Genomic DNA, 19,829 nt, shown 5'->3' on the forward strand with positions numbered 1-19,829 from the left:
ATATTGAATTAGACATAGGAGTTCACCTCAATAAGTTAGTTTTCTAATTCTCATCCTTTAAATAATGTTTAAAGATATTTCTGTTTCTTGATTTTTATTCTTTTTTATCACTTTATGTATTAAACATTCATTATCAGAACCAAAGTAAAACTTTCTAATACTGAGTCAAAAATTGATGTGTAAATAAGTATTTTCATTCCTGCAAAACAGACTGCTTCCCTCATAGCCCTCCTAGGTTTATGGGGGCTAGCTGGATAGCCTGCTTCCAGATTCTTCGCTTTCTAATCTACCTCTACCATACCCCACAAATCGTGGAAAAATCCAAAGTCATTTCTTTAATTACTCCCAGTTGCAGTATTAGTCTTGCAGTAGATTATCAATCAGCTCACATGCCTCAGTGATTCATCAATTGCTTTCTGGCGCACTGTCTGGAAAACTGATAATGATTTTTCTTTCTTTCAAAAGAGTGCAAGAAGAAAATCTTTCTTTTCTTTATTTTTGTAATATAGATTTATATCAGTAATGATTAAGTAAAGTGAAATAAAGTATTTTTTAATTCAAAGCTAATGAAAATAGCAAGCCTTTTTAGAAAATTTAACCATTATTAGATAAACCTTATTATGAGAAAACTTACAGGGCCACTCTTGAAATGGATATTATATTATCAGCCTTTTTTTTTTTTTTTTGGTAAAATTTTCCCACTTGTCTAATTACCTTTTGAAGGCAACAGTAAAATAGAGAAGAATGTTTTTGTAAGCTTCTCCCTTATGTCGTATGGCTACCTTTAGGTGCTGCAGGACAGCATAGTGTCTTAAATGAACCCACTGATTTTTCATGAATTTTTTTCCTGTGATCATACGAATTTGCACCTTGTCTTTGACAGCAGAAATAAAATCATAAATCTGATTTTGCATATTTGCTCTAAGGTTGGCTCAGAGTAGCAAAGCACAATCAAGACCATGGTATTTGAAATTTTTTAACTCCTAAAAATATATTCCATAGATGATATAATTTAATTATACTCCAAACGTTTTATCTAAAATGCATTTTCTGTCTTTTCCTTTTTACTCTTGTCCTCACTTTTAATGATCCATCGGCTGACAGTGTCTTTACATCCAAAATGCAAAGCAGACAAATGGGCATATCAGGGAAGAACATGACAAAAAGCACCAGCATCAGTGGAGACATGTGCTCACTGGAGAAGAATGATGGCAGCCAGTCTGACACTGCAGTGGGCACCTTGGGCACCAGTGGCAAAAAGCGGCGCTCTAGCCTTGGTGCCAAAATGGTAGCTATCGTTGGTCTGTCACGGAAAAGTCGCAGTGCTTCTCAGCTCAGCCAAACGGGTAGGAATTTCAATGTTACTTTTAACTTGATATTTGAGTTGTCATTACAAGATATATTTCTTTTCTCTTACTCATTTTATTGCAGTAATGTGTGGATGATGACATGTTCCAGAGGGAAAGGGCATTTTAAACTAGTTAACCTTTCTGAAATCAACAATGATGTTTTTTCCAGTGATCAATGAGCCTGCTTCCAAGTGAACCTTGGCCAGTGTTCTTAAAATGTAGATAATGTCTTTCCTCCTCAGGGAGGAGTTACGCTGTGACACCCAATTGCCAGCTGCTGATCCTTTGTAAAGATAATCTGAAATGGGGGATATTTGCTTTTCTTTAGGTTCCTCAAGTTGGAACCAGCTAAATTAATTTCCATTGCCAGCAAGATGCTGTGAAGATGACTTCTCATATTTTGTGTGAATAATACAGTTCTTGTTTTGCTGACAACCCAACTTCCTTTTCAGTTTGTAAGCAACATTTACCAGTAGTTATCAATTTTCTCACTGCAATTTTTATTTCCCTGTTAAAACTTCAAACAGCAATATTCTCCAGCAGCAGGGATGGAGGAATTTTCTGCTGACAGTGAAGATATTCAAAGCTTTGCTACTTTAAAATTCAGTTGCTAAATCACATCTGCAAAAATAAATTATATACAACACTCCTACTCAGAAAAGCCACTGTTAGCAATTAAGAAATTTGTGAATCAAAGCAATGTCTTTTTTCAAATGGGTGTAGATAATTAAACATTAAATCCTTGGTATCTTGGAAATAATAGCATATCTTCTACTTGACAAACAAATGCATGTAATATGGTGTTTCTTTTATAGCAAAATAAATTATAGGCAGCTGGATTAAATCTAATTTGTGTTTGACTACTAGGACTCTTGCACATAGAAGTCATATAAATCTACAGCACAAAAGAATTTAAGGTTACACTAATTCCTGGACCCGGCTAATCTTGATTTTTACAAACCGTACTTGTGATTCTGGGAATTTAGTCTTATTTAACAATATTATATTGAAATAATTATTTGGTGGTATTTTTTATATTCTGATTGTAACTAAAGATATTTAAAGTGATTTTTGTCATAGGATTTTTAATTTGGTGTTGTAAAATACTATTTTGCATTTTAATATATAAATAGAAGTTTAATTTATGGACAGTGGACATACAGATCATATTTTAATGATTTTTAAAATTGTTAGTATTTATACCTAATTAACTATGTTGTGCTAATATGATACATGTTGGCCTTTTGAAATTGAGGTTTTTTTATACTTCTCTAATAGAACTTCATTGCATGTTTTTCTTTAAAACTTACAAACATCTGTCAATCTAAAACTTCTCTAAAAAATAAAGTCTACTAATTTTTTTTAAATTAGGAACCTAAAATGGACGTTAGTAAGACTACAAGTTAGAAAATATATGAAACTAAATAATTAATTCCATTCACTCAGGGTTCTTATTTATAAGTATTGAGCGCTTACCGTGTGCCAGACACATGAAGAAAAAAGATGAATAGGAAATCATTTATAACCCAAGTTGCTTACAGTCTAATAGAGGACAGATACTTAAACAGATTGCTTCAAGGTCATACGCCAGTGGTGAATCTAGAATTACATAGATGGTACACTGGATGCTCAGAGGAAGGCCACTTGACTCAACCTGGAATTCCAGGAATGAATTCCTGGGGATGATACCTAATCAGAGGTATCATCTCAGTGACTCAAGTGGCTGCCAACTAGGTAAAAGACAATTAGAAAGGTGTTCTAGATAGAAACCGTAAGAAACAAGGCATAGATCCATGATATGTGCAGGAATGATAAACAGTTACATAATTTTAACATAAAATATTGGACTAAATAGCTAGAGATGAGGCTAGTAGATAAATAGAGACCAGGTCATAGAGCATCTCAGATCATAATTATAGATGATAGGAAGTTTTAAAAGGTTCTCAGTAGAGGATTGATATGGTCATATTTGTATGTACTTTATGTATAGTTTTTAGGCCATTCAGGCTGCCATTTGTTTATGTAACAAATAATTTTTGAGTACCTATCATTTGCCAGGGACTATCCTAAAGAAAACAGAAGACAGAAATCCTTCTTCTCTTGGAGCTTATATTCTAGTGGGGCTACAATAAAGAGGTAAACTTAAGTCCACACCTGGAAAAGAGCATTTAAGGATGAATTAACAGAGAAGTATGATAATTCAGACAAAAGATAAGATCCTGAGCTAAGCCAGCCGTAATAAAGATAGAGAGGGAATGATAGATTCAGGGAATTTTTAAAGAGCAAAATTAGTAGTCATTTACCTGATTAAGTGACTGATTGGATATGAGGAGGTGAAGGAGAGAAAATTCTAAGATGACTCCCATATTTCTGACTTGCATCACTGAGTGGATGGTAGTGCCATTAATGGATATTGGAAGTATAAGAGGAGTGGTTGTGGCATGGTGACTGATGCCTGTAATCCCAGCACTTTGGGAGGCCAAGGCAGGCAGATCACTTGAGGTCAGGAGTTTGAGACCAGCCTGGGCAACATGGCAAAACCCTATCTCTACAAAAAATACAAAAGTTAGCCCCTCATGATGACTTATGCCTGTAGTCCCAGCTACACTGGAGGCTGAGGCATGAGAATTGCTTCAACCCGGGAGACAGAGATTACAGTGAGCCGAGATTGGCTGCTGCCCTCCAGCCTGGGTGACGGAGCGAGACTCTGTCCTGCACTCCCCCAACTCCAAAAAAAAAAAAAGAGATGTTGGGGAAAGAGGAAGAGGGATGAGTCTTTGATTTATGAAATTTTGAATTTGTGATATCTGTGAAAATTTCCAAGTGGAAATATCTAGAACATTTAAATAAACACTTTTGAAGCTTGTGTCAGAAGCAGGGACATAAATCTGAGAGTTACAAAGTTTAGGTAATACTTAAACTCATGAACATGGCTGAAATTGCCCAAGAAGAATTATACAGATAAAACAGCAGTAGGCCAAGACAATGCCCTGTGGAAGATTAACATTTTAGAATTGCGCGGAGGAAGAGCCCAAGAAGAAGAAGAAGGAACAATCACAAAGAAAAGACCAAAATTATGAGAGGATAGTATCACAGAAATTAAGAGGGTAGAATATTCAAAAACAGAAGGGTCAGTATTTCTCAATAATCAATTTCATGTCTTTACATGTTTGGCACAACTGTCCCATATATCTTTCTTTGATTGTATTTGTATTACAAAATTATAGCTCTATTGACCATACATTGAGATTCTGTAACAACACTGATTTTCATGTATGAGTAGTTATAGGTTTTTGTCTCAAAAACATTGTGATGTTGGCAGATTTAAGAAACGTAGTCTTGTTTCTTGTTATATCATAAAGTTTCTTCCTATATATTACATAGCAAATGATAAAATCTCTTTGTCACTGTCTTCATTACTATTCAGTGACATTATAATGGGTACATTTTTAATTGTTCTTAAAATTTGCAGTTATTCATACCTACTCCCCTTAATAGATTTGACCTGCTGACAATAGAATTCAGATTATCTCTCATTTTAAAGCCCAAGTTTAACTGTAGCATAGCCAACAGAGATTGTTTTACAATTACTGGATTTCAAACTTCCAATGGGTTTCTCAGTTCTGTATTTGTGTGCATATGTATATGTGTTCAAAATAAGGTTTTAATTATGCTTTATTTTCTTAAGAAAAAAATGGAATCATAAGCTCCAAAAGTATTTGAAACAAATCTTCAAATTTCAGTATTTGAGCATATGATCTAGTAGCTTAGATATTAAATTATCAAAAGTCATTATCTACAATAATGAACTAGTTTTATAATGCTGGATCTTATAATAGCTTCTTTCTTCAGACATAAATATATAAGATGTATTGAGTAACTTGCCTGAAACAAAGAAATTCTTTGTGTGTTTTCAGCTATATGTTTGTATTTTCAAAGACTTGTTTAGTATTCTCTTTATTTTCCTGGTCTCTATGTGAAGATCTATATGTAATTAAGTTAAAGAGTCATCATGTGATGAATGATGTATCATAATGATTTCAATATTTTGAGATGGTATTTACTATTGTAAAAATAAATGTTATTGTACCACCATGGATTTCAAGATCAGACAAGACAACTTACCTCCCTTCTGAAGAGTAGAAACTCAGCAAAACGGGGTCTTCCTAAAGAATAGTGAAATGATTCTGGATGATATCACAGTAATTATATGTAAATAATAATTGGCAAAGGAGAAACCTTTTATAAAGGTATGTTGACCAACACACATAGAGGCTAAGTTATAACTCTCTTCTGTCACACTATTTGTATGTTCCATTGCCTGTTAATTGGAAACTCATCTTTTAAATCACTGTTTCTAAAGAATTGAGTATGACTTGATAGGCATCATAACCTAGTAGAGAGCATATAGAGGGAATAAGGAGACTTGAATTCTATTGCTTACTCTGGGTTATATATTAAATATGGACTCTTTAAAAACTTATCCAGCAGATCTGAGTCATAGTATGTCTATCTGACTGATGGAATTGACACGTGCTATCCTAACAGCATTTCTATAAAGATAATATTTTTAAATGTAAGGAAAGTACATTAAAATCACATGGTAGATATAAGACATCAGTAGCCAATTCAGCCTCATAGGGGAATCAAGAGTTCTGTTTTAGACATGATTTTGATTTTGAGATGTCCATTAGACATCTAAGTACAGTTATTACATGATTAAGTGCATAGATGAATTCAGAGCCCAGTAGATCAAAGCTAAGGATGTAATTTAGGAGTAATCCGCGGGTAACATTTGAAGCCATAGAACTGGATAAGATTATATATGGTAACTTGAATCAAGAAGAAAACTAAAGACTGAGCCCTAAGACATTCTACCATTTAGAGGTCAGGAAGAAGAAGAAAATTCATCAGAGGCTTAAGAGAAGGCAACCATTAAAGGAAAAACAAAAAAAGGATATCTTAGAAACCAAATGAAGAAAATATTTTAAGAAGCAGGACATGATCAACTGTGTCAGGGGCTCTGACAGGTCAAGTAAGATGAAGACTGATAATTTACCATTGAATTTGGCAAGATGGAGAAATTTGGTAAACCTTGACAAACCTTGCAGTGGTGGACAAAGCCTGATGGGAGCATGTAAAGAAAACGAAGAGGTGAGTTAGAGTCAGTGAGAATAAAAATATGAACACCTAACACTTTTTAAGCACTTATTATGTGCTAGTCACAGTTCAAAGCATTTACATGTAAATCATTTAAACCTCACAACAAAGTTATGAAGGAGGAATGAGTTATTATCTCCATTCGATAGATGGGGGGAAAAAGTAGGGAGACAGGAAATAAATTCCCCAAATTTACCCAGCTAATGTCATGGGTGGAAGTTGGAATTTGAATCCAGACAATCTGGATCTGGATACTTCACTTTTAATTTTTCTATTACAGTCTAGAATAGTACTGTTAAATAGAACTTTTGGCAGTGATGGCAATCTCCTACATCTGCCCTGTCCTGTACAATATGGTAGCGCTAGTCACATGTGGCCATTGAACACTTGAAATGTGGCTAGGGTAACTAAGTTAACTGGATTTTTAATTCTTTTACATTTTTAATTAAATTATTTTAAATTCAAATAGGCACATGCGACTAGTGATTACTGGATAGCACAGTTAAAAACAATTCTTTCTGGGATTTTTTAAAACAAATAAGAAATAGAAATTTTAAAATAGGACTATAACTTGAGGGAGAGAGAATTAAAGAAGAGCTTTGTTTTTTAAAAACAGGGACTTACTTGTGGGAACAATTGGGTAGGTGAGATCCAGAACTTAAGTGGAGATCATTGGTTGTAACCTGTGGTCACTCAGGCATCTACGCTCTTTTCATCTTGTAATACTTTATAAGCTCACACAGTACTTTAAAGTAACTGTTGTTATAACATTTAGCAACTGTAATCATTTACTCATCTATCTCTTGCCTAAACTGTTTTTCTTGTTTAGTTTATCCTTCTCAGTTTCTAGTATTGTATCACATATGGTGATCCTCAATGAAAGGGCCATGAATTCCATGAGGCTACATGATACACTTCCCTGGGGAATGGAAAGAAATAGTAGAGTTTACTTTTTTTTTTTAATCTAAAAAACAAAAAAGAAATTAAACTTTACAAATATTTAATATATGGCTTCACCTAGTATTCTCAGTCTAAATGCCAGATGGTCTCATGCCTTTCTGGGGGTGTTAGTTTTTTTTTGTTTTTTGTTGTTTTTGTTTTGTTTTGTTTTTTGAGATGGAGTCTCGCTCTGTCTCCCAGGCTGGGGTGCAGTAGTGCGATCTCACCTCACTGCAAGCTCCTCCTCCCGGGTTCACGCCATTCTCCTGCCTCAGCCTCCCGAGTAGCTGGGACTACAGGCACCCGCCACCACGCCTGGCTAATTTTTTGTATTTTTAGTAGAGACAGGGTTTCACCGTGTTACCCAGGATGGTCTCGATCTCCTGACCTCATGATCTGCCCACCTCGTCCTCCCAAAGTGCTGGGATAACAGGCATGAGCCACCGCGCCCGGCCTTGCTTTTTTTTTTTTTTTTTTTTTTCTGAGACAGAGTCTTGCTCTGTCGCCCAGGCTGGAGTACAGTGGTGCGATCTCGGCTCACTGCAAGCTCCATCTCCCAGGTTCATGCCATTCTCCTGCCTCAGCCTCCCGAGTAGCTGGGATTACAGGTGCCCACCACCATGCCCGGCTAATTTTTTGTATTTTTAGTAGAGATGGGGTTTCACCGTGTTAGCCAGGGTGGTCTTGATCTCTTGACCTGGTGATCCGCCCGCCTTGGCCTCCCAAAGTGCTGGGATTACAGGCATGAGCCACTGCGCCGGCCTTGGGGGTGTTAGTTTCAACTACACTAACAATGAGAAAATAGGAAAGTGGCTTAAAAAGATTCTTGCGATGAAACTGTGGTTTGAAGATGATACCAAGTTTGCAACTTTCACTCCTAGTTAAGCTCTTCATCAGCCCCCAATAAAGACACTATGACACTTTAAGATCTGACAAGAAGTTTACCAAAAAATTCTAAGTTATCAAAAAGATGAATAACATATGGATTTACATCTACTATTATTAACAAGAAACCTTACCCTAGGTTTATACTTTACATGGCCTATGGTGTGTCTTTGTGATGTTTCTTTTTCAACTATGACATAATTAAAACTAACTATGAGAAAACTGAATTTGGAAGCCAACCTTCAAAATACTGTATTTACCTAACATACATTACCTGCTGTAATATATACAAACCCTGAAAACTTAATACAAAAGTTCATTTATTCATCAAATATCAGTCCAATATAGATATTTCCAGTAGGCAGTGGCCTTTTCTGTAGTCATCCAGGGCTCAAGACTTTTTCCATCTTGTGGGCTTTCCCTCTTAGAAGGCCTTAGAGCCCTCTCTCTTCAGCCACTACCTGGGAAGTTTTTATGGACAGGAATTGGAAATGGTAACATCACTTCTGCTTCTATTCCATTGGCTGCTTAGTCAGAAGGCTGATACTGGAAAATGGGACATTGGGAAATTTATAGCCTTAGAGAGTGCCCAGGAAAAAGAGCAAACAGGTTTGATAAGCAAACCACAATCTAATACTGCCACACAGCATTAAGCAACTGTTTTCAGAAATTATAAGGCACTTTACTTCAAATATGTTTCCTGAGAGCATGTCTTATTTTATTATTTAAAATAACTATTTGCAAATATTTATTGAATTTTAATCACCTTTAAAAATATCTACATATATTTTATGTATTGTTAAAGTGTAGTAGAATATGTGTATCATTTATAAATAAATTTTTACAGAACTAGAAGTGAGATTTTTAGAGATTTAAAACTACTGACCTAGTATGTAACAGCGCTAAGTGGATGTTTGCTAAGGAAACATAGAGAAACTCAATTGCTGGCCAACTCACTGTAATCCTGGATCCATCCTTCCTAATGCTTATTTTTTTGAACAGCATTCAGACCAGGCATACAGAAAGTGACTTGATGTATGCCCTATTAATACACAAGCGTACATTAAATACAGTAATATCTGTGGAAACAAGTAATAAGAATAAAAGAGATGTTAAGTAATAGTATTATCTTTTCACATCATCACAAATCTCAAACTAACCCTATAGGATATGGCATGTTAATGTAGGATTCTAACAATGTGCCTTTACCACTAAATTTAGGCATATTTCTTGCCTTTAAAATTATAACAATGTTTTAGCCCTTATTATCATTCATTATTTAAAAATATTGAATCATGCTACTGTATGTTATTTACTACAAGTGACTCAAGTATTGTAGATGAGGTAAACAAAACATTTTCTGTAAGTGAAAGCTGGTGTTAATATATCATAAATTGTGTTAAGGTACTTACATAGCATCTAGGCTCGGCATGTAGCTAAGAAAGATAGTTTTATTGTTCGTGGAAACTAATTTAGCATTTCTTAAATTTGAATTGGATTTCATATTTGTCTTCTAAAAAACATATTTTTAAAATACTTTTAATTGTGGTAAAATACACATGACATAAAGTTTACCTGTTAACCATTTTTAAGTGTACAGTTAAGTGTTTTTAAATATGTTCATTATGTTGTGCAACTATCACCACAATCCATCTCCACAACTCTTTTCAGTTGCAAAACTTAAACTATGTATCCATTAAGCAATAACTCTTCATTCTTCCCTCTTCCCAGCCCTTAGTAACCACCATTTTACTTTGTCTTTGTGAATTTGACTGCTCTAGATATTTCTACTCATCAGAATTTGCTTCTTTTTTAAGGCTGAATAATATTCCATTGTGTGTATGTACATGTATACACCACATTTTGTTTATCCATTCATCTGTCAGTAGGCACTTGGGTTCCTTCACCTTCTGGCTATTGTGAATAATGCTACTATGTATATAGGTGTACAAATATTTCTAACAGGCCCTCCTTTCAATTATTTTGGGGATATACCCAGAAGTGGAATTGCTGGATCATATGATAATTTAATTTTTGTTTTTTGAGGAACTGCCATACTGGTTTTCTAATTATTGTTATTATTATTATTATACTTTAAGTTCTAGGGTACATGTGCACAACGTGCAGGTTTGTTACATAGGTATACATGTGCCATGTTGGTTTGCTGCACCCATCAACTCGTCATTTACGTCAGATATTTCTCCTAACGCTATCCCTCCCCCAATAGGCCCCAGTGTATGATGTTCCCCTCCTTGTATCCATATGTTCTCATTGTTCAACTCCCACTTATGAGTGAGAACATGCAGTATTTGGTTTTCCGTCCTTGTGATATTTTGCTGAGAATGATGGTTTCCAGCTTCATCCATGTCCCTGCGAAGGGCATGAACTCGTCCTTTTTTATGGCTGCATAGTATTCTGTGATGTACATGTGCCACATTTTCTTTATCCAGTCTATTATTGATGGACCTTTGGGTTGGTTCCAAGTCTTTGCTATTGTGAATAGTGCCGCAATAAACATATGTGTGCGTGTGTCTTTATAGTAGCATGATTTATAATCCTTTGGGTATATACCCAGTAATGGGATTGCTGGGTCAAGAGGTATTTCTAATTCTAGATCCTTGAGGAATCGCCACACTGTCTTCCACAATGGTTGAACTAATTTACACTCCTACTAACAGTGTAAAAGCATTCCTATTTTTCCACATCCTCTCCAGCATCTGATATTTCCTGACTTTTTAATGATTGCCATTCTAACTGGAGTGAGATGGTATCTCTTTGTGGTTTTGATTTGCATTTCTCTGATGACCAGTGATGATGAGCATTTTTTCATGTGTCTGTTGGCTGCATAAATGTCTTCTTTTGAGAGGTGTCTGTTCATATCCTTTGCCCACTTTCTGATGGGGTTGTTTTTTTTCTTGTAAATTTGTTTAAGTTCTTTGTAGATTCTGGATATTAACCCTTTTTCAGATGGATAGATTGCAAAAATTTTCTCCCATTCTGTAGGTTGCCTGTTCACTCTGATGATAGTTTCTTTTGTTGTGCAGAAGCTCTTTAGTTTAATTAGATTCCATTTGTCTATTTTGCCTTTTGTTGCCATTGCTTTTAGTGTTTTAGTCATGAAGTCTTTGCCCATGCCTATATCCTGAATGATATTGCCTAGGTTTTCTTCTAGGGTTTTTATGGTTTTAGGTCTTACATTTAAGTCTCTAATCCATCTTGAGTTAATTTTTGTATAAGGTGTAAGGGAGGGATCCAGTTTCAGCTTTCTACATATGGCTAGCCAGTTTTCCCAGCACCATTTATTAAATAAGGAATCCTTTCCCCATTGCTTGTTTTTGTCAGGTTTGTCAAAGATGAGATGGTTGTAGATGTGTGTTTTTAATTCTGAGGCCTCTATTCTGTTCCATTGGTCTATATATTTGTTTTGGTACCAGTACCATGCTGTTTTGGTTACTGTAGCCTTGTAGTATAGTTTGAAGTCAAGTAGCATTATGCCTCCAGCTTTGTTCTTTTTGCTTAGGATTATCGTGGCTATGCAGGCTCTTTTTTGGTTCCATATGAACTTTAAAGTAGTTTTTTCCAATTCTGTGAAGAAAGTCAGTGGTAGCTTGATGGGAATAGCATTGAACCTATAAATTACCTTGGGCAGGCCATACTGTTTTTCATAGCAGCTGTACAAGTTTATATTCCCACCAGTAGTGCACAAGAGTTCCAATTTCTTCAGATCCTTGCCAATACTTAATTTTTTTTGTGGGGGTGGTTTCTGATAATAGCCATTCTAATGAGTATGAGGGTGGTATCTCATTGTGGTTTGGATTTGCATTTCCCTAATGATTAGTGGTATTGAGCATCTTTTCATATGCTCATAGATCATTTGTTTATCTTCTTTAGAACACTGTTTATTGGAGACCTTTGCCCATTTCTTAATCAGGTTTCAGGGGGTTTTTGTTGAGTTAAAAATAAACTTTTTTAAAATAGAAAACTAGAAGCAGGTTTTTTCAATCTTAAGAGTCATCTGACTGGGCACGGTGGCTCATGCCTGGAATCCCAGCAATTTGGGAGGCCAAGGCAGGCCGATCAACTGAGGTCAGGAGTTCAAGAGCAGTCTAGCCAACATGGTGAAACCCTGTCTCTACTAAAAATACAAAAATTAGGTGGGCATGGTGGCTGGCACCTGTAATCCCAGCTACTTGGGAGGCTGAGGCGGGAGGATTACTTGAACCTGGAAGGCAGAGGTTGCAGTGAGCTGAGGTGGTGCCACTGCACTCCAGCTTGGGTGACAGAACAAGACTCCATCTCAAAAAGAAAAAAAAGAGTCATCTGTATATTAATAATAACATATATTATAACTTATTTGCATTTGTCCAAATCCCATCAGACTATAAATTTCTTAAGGGAAGGAGCTATACTCATTCGTTTTTACATCTCTGGTACCTAAGATAATAGTTGATATCCACAAAATACTCAGTATTTGTTAGAATGCATGTATGAATAAATGAGTGAACAAATGAATGAATAACAATTTAATCTCTTTAGAGAAGATAACTTAAAACTGTATTCCCCAAGGTATTAAACTGATATATTGATGTTTTGAAGCTATAAATGATCATATGGATATATGTCAAATGTTTCTTATTTATCATCTCATATTCTAGTGTTTCATTATTGTTTATGGAAATAAGTAGAACTCTTGAAAGCTTTTGTTAAGGAATATTTATATCTACAGCTACAAATGCAAATTATCTTGCGTTATCCCTTTCCAAACATGAAGGTTGCAGTCATAATCAAATTATTAATAATTTGCTAATGTATTCTTATGGTATTTTAATCATTTCCCTAAGTCAGTAATATTATTCATACATTTATTCATTAAATAAACATTTTTATCAACTACACTATTTGTAAGAATCATTTTAATGGATGCCATGAAAGACATAACTTGACAAAACATTGTCCCTACTACCTCATAGCTTCTATATTCTTAGGATCTTAAAATCTACTAGAGGAAATGAGTTGTCAGCTTGAGTAAACATAAAACAAGGTGGAACATCATGAGGATTAGCAAGATTCTGTAAGGGAGTGTGGCAGAATGAAGAAAACATAAATTTTAGAGTTCAAGCAGGCCTGAATTCAGGTCCCAGTTCTGCCACCTGGGCAAGTTACTTCTCTGAATCTCCATTTTCTCAGCTGTAAAAATTATGGACTCTATCCTCCTACTCCATGAAGTTGTTATGAGCACTTATACTAAGCACTTAAAACTTTGTCTAACATATACTGTTTCTATTAAATGACAGCTGTTATTAATATTATTGTTAACATAAGTTTAGCTTTTATCATTAATATTATTATTATATTGTCATTAATGTAATAGTGGAAATGATTCCTTCCAGCATTGTTGCCAGGGTACCAATTGATCTGAACCTTGAAGTATGGATAATGTTTAAATTGTGAAGATGCTGAGAATATGGCCTGGACATTTTGGACATGGGAAATATTAGACTCAGAAATATGGAAAGGTATCTTATGTATGAGCAGACAGAGAGTATTTGACACATAGTGATAAATGAGACTAGCAATAGAGATTGGGGCCAGATTACAAATCATGTTGGTTGAAGGAGTTAGAAACCTAGGGTTGGCAATAGGATCTGTTGTAGAATTTCAAGCAGAGTCATGACAACGTAAATTAGAAACATTTTGTCAATAAGAAAGACTAGAGATCAAGAATAAGAGACAACTTTTTTTAGATTAGAGTAGAAATGATGAGGGCATGATCTATGGTGTATCAGTTTCCTATTGAGGCCGTAACCCATTATCATTAGCTTAGCAACTTAAAACAATGCACATTTACCATGCCATCCTAAGACTAGGTGAGCTCTACTGGCTTCTCTGCTCTGTGTCTCACAAGACCAAAATCAAGGTGTCATCCACGCTCGGATTTTATCTTAAGACTCAAGGCAAGACTCCATTTCCAAGGTCATTCAGTTGTTGGCGGAGCTCAGTGCCTTGTGGTTGTGGACCTCAGGTTCCCATTTTCCTGGACATATGACCTCCTTCATCTTCAAGGTAACAAAGACACATTGAATCTTTCTTGTGCATTTAATCTCTCTGACTATCCATTCTGCCTTATCCCTTCTGCCTTCCAGTCAGAGAAGTTTCCCTGCTTTTAAGGGCTTATGTAATTAGATTGGGCCCACTCAGGTGATCTAGGAAAATCTCCCTATTTTAAGGTTCATTACCTTAATTACATTTGAAAAGGTCCTTGTGCTATGTAATGTGGCATATTCCCAGAGTCCAGGGTGCAGTGCATGGACATCTTTGGGGGACCATTCTGTCTACCAGAAATGATAGTAATAGATGAAAAGGTAAGGAAATTCAAGAAATACTGTAGACATGTTTTTGAAGTTATTATATGCATCCTGTATGCTTCCTGGGAGTCAATGCAAATAGAAATAAATGTTAACTTTCATAGCTTACCTTCTTTGACCAAAGAACACCCACAGTTATTAAGATTTAAGCTTTTTTTCTAATATAAAATTTAGAAGAATTTATCAGTCATTAAAAAATGTAATTAGCAATAGCATGAATTTGTTGTTTAATTTTCACAACTTGAGATGTAACTATTATCATTACCATTTTACAGAAATCTAAAATCAGAAAACTAAAATGCAGTTTCATGGTTGACAGATAAAGCTCTAAAGCCGGTATTCTTTATATGACCCCCATTATTGCTAACAGTGTATTTTTATAATTAGCTTTTTTCATATTATTAGGGGGGGAGATCTTTCTTTTCAAAATAAAACTTCCTCAGGAAAGTACTTTTAATTTAGTATAAGCTTTATTTAACTGGACATATTTTAAGATGTAAATAGCCAACAGGCATTGTCCAGGTTAGTAATCAGTAAAGTCCTGGTAACTGTAAATAAACCATAAAGAATTTAATTCTGAGCCAAGAAATACATACAAGAAAAAGAAGTCTTTAATTTCATTAAAATTTATAAGTGCCTTAAGGTTTTTGAGCATCAGAGTATAAACAGAAATGCAATTTTAAGGCCATTTTAAATGAAATCCCCATACACTCTGAATTGGTATATGGAGCTGCTGAATGCTGTTTACTCAATTGAGTCCTGTCCGTGTTACCTACTAGAAAGACTTCCAAAGACACAGTTGCAGTTATTTGATAGAAACATCATAAAATCCTAGCTAAGCAGTAATGATACTAGGAGCAATGATATCAGGAGTATGGAAAAAGATAAGACTGTTGGCTCATTGTCCCCTTGGGCTTTGAAAACTGTCTGGCATTGCAGACTTTATAGAATGAAAAACACTAAGATGAATCCATCTTCCCTTTGATGCAGCTCTAAGTGGACAAATTCTTCTAATATTATTCTAGGATGAAGTATTTTTTTAACTGACACTCTATTATTCACTGCCATATAAACTTTTAGTATAACAGTATATTATTATTCAGTAAATATTTATTGAACTTCCACTGAGTGACAAACAATATGGTATGTGCCAACTATTGTCCTCCTCATATGGTATCTCTGTTCCAGTGGGAAAGACAGGCCTTAACAAATAAATAAAGTAATAATTAGTCAACATTACGAAGCTTGCCTTGATGAAAAGTTCCAATGATATACGAGTTTATTGCAGAGGATACTAACCTACTATGGCTCATCTTTCTGTCCACAAAGACAAATGACCTTTTGATTTAAAATCAACTGTGTAGGATCTGAATTTGTATACTGTGCATACAATGAGGAAGAGAGGCAGTAGTTTCTAATGTAACCTAGGATATGCTTGGGACCGATACAGTGGAAAAGTGGAATCTAGTGTATTTCTCTTAGGCATTAAAGTTTGGTGCTGACATAAGAATGTAATTTCTGTAGCTTTTAATCCAAAGATGTAAAAGGGTGGTTTTGGTTTTGATCTTGTAATGTGAGGAATTTATTGCTTTTTACTTGAAATTTCATAATTGCTTAGAAAGTGAGAATAGGATGAGAGCTAGTACAGAAGTATGAGTTGAGATGGGGAAATGTTCTGATGAGGAAACTGATGGTGAGGCAACATGTAATACAGAAGTATAAGAAAGAATAGGAAGAATACCACAGAGACCCTCCAGGAAAGGCACTGTGCTCATTAACTGAGGTATTGAGGAATTTTACTTCACCACCTTTCAGCCAAATCCTCCTTTCCAAAGGAAATATAGTAGCCCAAAGGTAGGGGAACAGCGGCCACCCACCTTTATCAAATCCTTTCCAGTCCCATTGACATTTGAAGTATCTCAATTTCTTGTCTCTTTTTGTCTTCCTCTTCCTACTGCCAGCAGTCATTTTATCCTGGAATTAGAGCCATCTGTGTGAAAGGAAAGATAAATGACCAAAGTTTTCTGACTTGCCGTCAGTCAGAATTCCTCTTCATTTAACCTGTCAGTTGTGAAATTATCTTACTGGAAGTACTAGTTTGATAAAGTTCTGCTTCAACACATTAAAATAGATTTCTGTTTTACAAAAAAACACAGATTATTTAAGAAATCTGCATTCATTTGATTTATTTCATTTGGAAAGTTTTTTCCAAAAAAATAAGGACAAAAATGTTTTTTACACAAGTGAAAATACTTGTGTTTTAAAAATAAAAATCATAAATTTAGTTAATGAACAATGAAAGATATGCCATTTCAACTATTCACAATAGCAAACACATGAAATCAACCCAAATGTCCACCAATGATAGACTGGATAAAGAAAATGTGGTACATATATACCATGGAATATTATGCAGCCACAAAAAAGAATGAGATTATGTTCTTTTCAGAGATGTGGATGGAGCTGGAGGCCACTATCCTTAGCAAACTAATGCAGGAACAGAAAACCAAATACCACATGTTCTTACTTATAAGTGGAAGGTAAATGATGAGGACTCATGGACACATAGAGGGGAACAACACACACTGGGGTCTGTCAGAGGGCAGAGGTTGGGAGGTGGGAGAGAAGCAGGAAATGTAACTAATGGGTACTAGGCTTAATACCTGGGTGATGAAATAATCTGTACAACCAACCCCCATGACACATGTTTACCTATGTAACAAACCTGCAAATCCTGTACATGTACCCCTGAACTTAAAATACAAGTTAAAAAAAAGAGATGGCATTTCATATAACTAAATACATATGACTATATGTTTGAAAGTTCACTTCTTATTTTTAACCGAAATGGTAAACTGGAGTTTATTTCCTTTCTCAAGGAAGGATAATATTCTTTTCTTCCAAATTTTACAGTACAGTGCACAATTTTAAAGCAATACAGGATCCTCTTTAAACTGTGTTCTAGAATTAATCCCACTAACTGTCAAATCTTTTTGTTTTATGTTTGATTGTGATGAATACCAAGTGGTGTGCATTATTTGTATATTTGAGTACACTTTCATATATTTATGAATTAGCCTTCTTATTCTGAGTTATCCAATCTCAATCACAATAAAATTCCCTCACAGGTTTATATACTGGATTATTCCTCTTTTTAATCATTTTAAGTACATTTATTATTCCTTAGACCTACTTCTTAGATGTGTATTTATTTTGCATTTATCTTAATGTGTAGAAACTTAGCGGGAAAAATTGTAAAATGTCATATAAATATACTTTTTTCTGTTTTTTTTTAATGGAATATTCATGTGTGTCAGTGAAACCTTATGCTGTCTCTGTACCTCATTTTGAATAAGAGAACTATGTAAATTCATTTAGTTTTAATCTGCTGTATCTTTTTGGTCCTTTATGATTGTTCCATCAGTCTTTATCTGTCCTTGCTATCAACTGCTTTTTTTTTTCTTAAAATAGTCCACTTTAAGTTTTATCCTGTTTTTCAGTGAAACACTTAAATATACTAAGGTTAGTTTAGATTCCATTTTTATCAAATATTGCTTAAAATTTTAAATAGAATATCAGACTAGCACTAAGCACTTAGATTTTTTAAAAGCATACAAATTTCTAAATATCCATTCAATTATGATTAACTGTGTTTCTAATAAAGAAAAATGGTGTCGTGCAGGCACTATGGAAAATTTAAAAATTACACAAATTACATAAAAGTTAAACAAATCATAGACCTACTCTCAGAAAGCTTAAATTCTATTAGGGAAGAGATGTTAGATAGCCTCAGTGCACAAAATGCTATAAGATTTCAGAAAGATCACTTCTCACTGGAGTGGTATTTTGGATGACTTCTTTTTTTTTTTTTTTTTGAGACGGAGTCTCGCTCTGTTGCCCAGGCTGGAGTGCAGTGGCGCGATCTCGGCTCACTGCAAGCTCCGCCTCCTGGGTTCACGCCATTCTCCTGCCTCAGCCTCCTGAGTAGCTGGGACTGCAGGCGCCCGCCACCACGCCCGGCTAATTTTTTGTATTTTTAGTAGAGGCGGGGTTTCACTGTGTTAGCCAGGATGGTCTCGATCTCCTGACCTCATGATCCGCCCGCCTCTGCCTCCCAAAGTGCCGGGATTACAGGCGTGAGCCACCGGGCCCGGCCTGGATGACTTCTTGAAGGTTTGTAATTTGAGCCAGACTTCAAAGAATAAGTCATATTTCAATGAAATGAGATAGGAATGCATGTCAAGCATAGGGAGCTTCAGAAGTGTAGAGTAAGTTCAGAAAAAACATTTAGTATGCAGCAGAGAAAGATAAATGATCTAATTTGACTAAAGTATTCATTTCCAAACTTTTTATTTAAGCAAATGGAACCCATTTAACTTTTAGAAGCACAGGACAATACAATCTCTAAGGGTGTCCTTAGAGCATACTCAAGGAACTAAAACTATATTCAAGACCTCAAGCATAGAGTACAAGAGATAGAGTTATAAATATAAGGTAGAGTTATACAGTTTTATATTTATAACTGTATAAATATTTATATTTATTTATAAATATACTCTATAAATATATCCCAACCTTCCCTTCTGAATCCCCAAAGTCCATTATATCATTCTTATGCCTTTGCATCCTCATAGCTTAGCTCCCACTTATAAGTGAGAACATACAATATTTGGTTTTTCATTCTTGAGTTACTTCACTTAGAATGATGGCCTCCAGCTCCATTGAAGTTACTGCACAAGACATTATTTCATTCCGTTTTATGGCTGAGCAGTATTCCATGGTGTGTATATGCCACATTTATCTACTCATTGGTTGATGGACACTTAGATTTGTTCCATATCTTTGCCATTGCAAATTGTGCTGATATAAACACCTGTGCATGTATCTTTTTCATATAATGACTTATTTTCCTTTGGGTGGATACCCAGTAGTGGGATTGCTGGATCAAATGGTAATTCTGCTTTTAGTTCTTTAAGTAATCTCCATACTGTTTTCCATAGTGATTGTAGTAATTTACATTCCCACCAGCAGTGTAAACAGAGTTTCTGTTTCTTCCTGATTTAAACTAGAAGGGTTGCATATTTCCAGGAATTTACCCATCTCCTCCAGCCACATCCATGCCAACATATAT

The 19,829-nt window shown here is 35.2% G+C and overlaps 1 protein-coding gene across 49 annotated transcripts in view; it reads left to right on the top strand.

The window, feature by feature from the left end:
- The window catches only part of RIMS2 (regulating synaptic membrane exocytosis 2), a 729,498-nt gene that overhangs the window by 622,607 nt on the left and 87,062 nt on the right, over positions 1 to 19,829 (top strand). For 37 of the 49 annotated variants that reach the window (XM_063816523.1, XM_063816526.1, XM_063816527.1 and 34 more), the window contains one exon: positions 1,105 to 1,346. The exons of the other annotated variants lie outside the window; for them this stretch is intronic. In XM_063816523.1, coding sequence (XP_063672593.1) covers positions 1,105 to 1,346 — 242 coding nt within the window. The remainder of the gene's footprint in view (positions 1 to 1,104; positions 1,347 to 19,829) is intronic. 49 annotated transcript variants of the gene reach the window in all.

This window comes from Pan troglodytes, chromosome 7, assembly GCF_028858775.2.
Source record: "Pan troglodytes isolate AG18354 chromosome 7, NHGRI_mPanTro3-v2.0_pri, whole genome shotgun sequence".
In the NCBI taxonomy this organism is placed as follows: Eukaryota; Metazoa; Chordata; class Mammalia; order Primates; family Hominidae; genus Pan; species Pan troglodytes.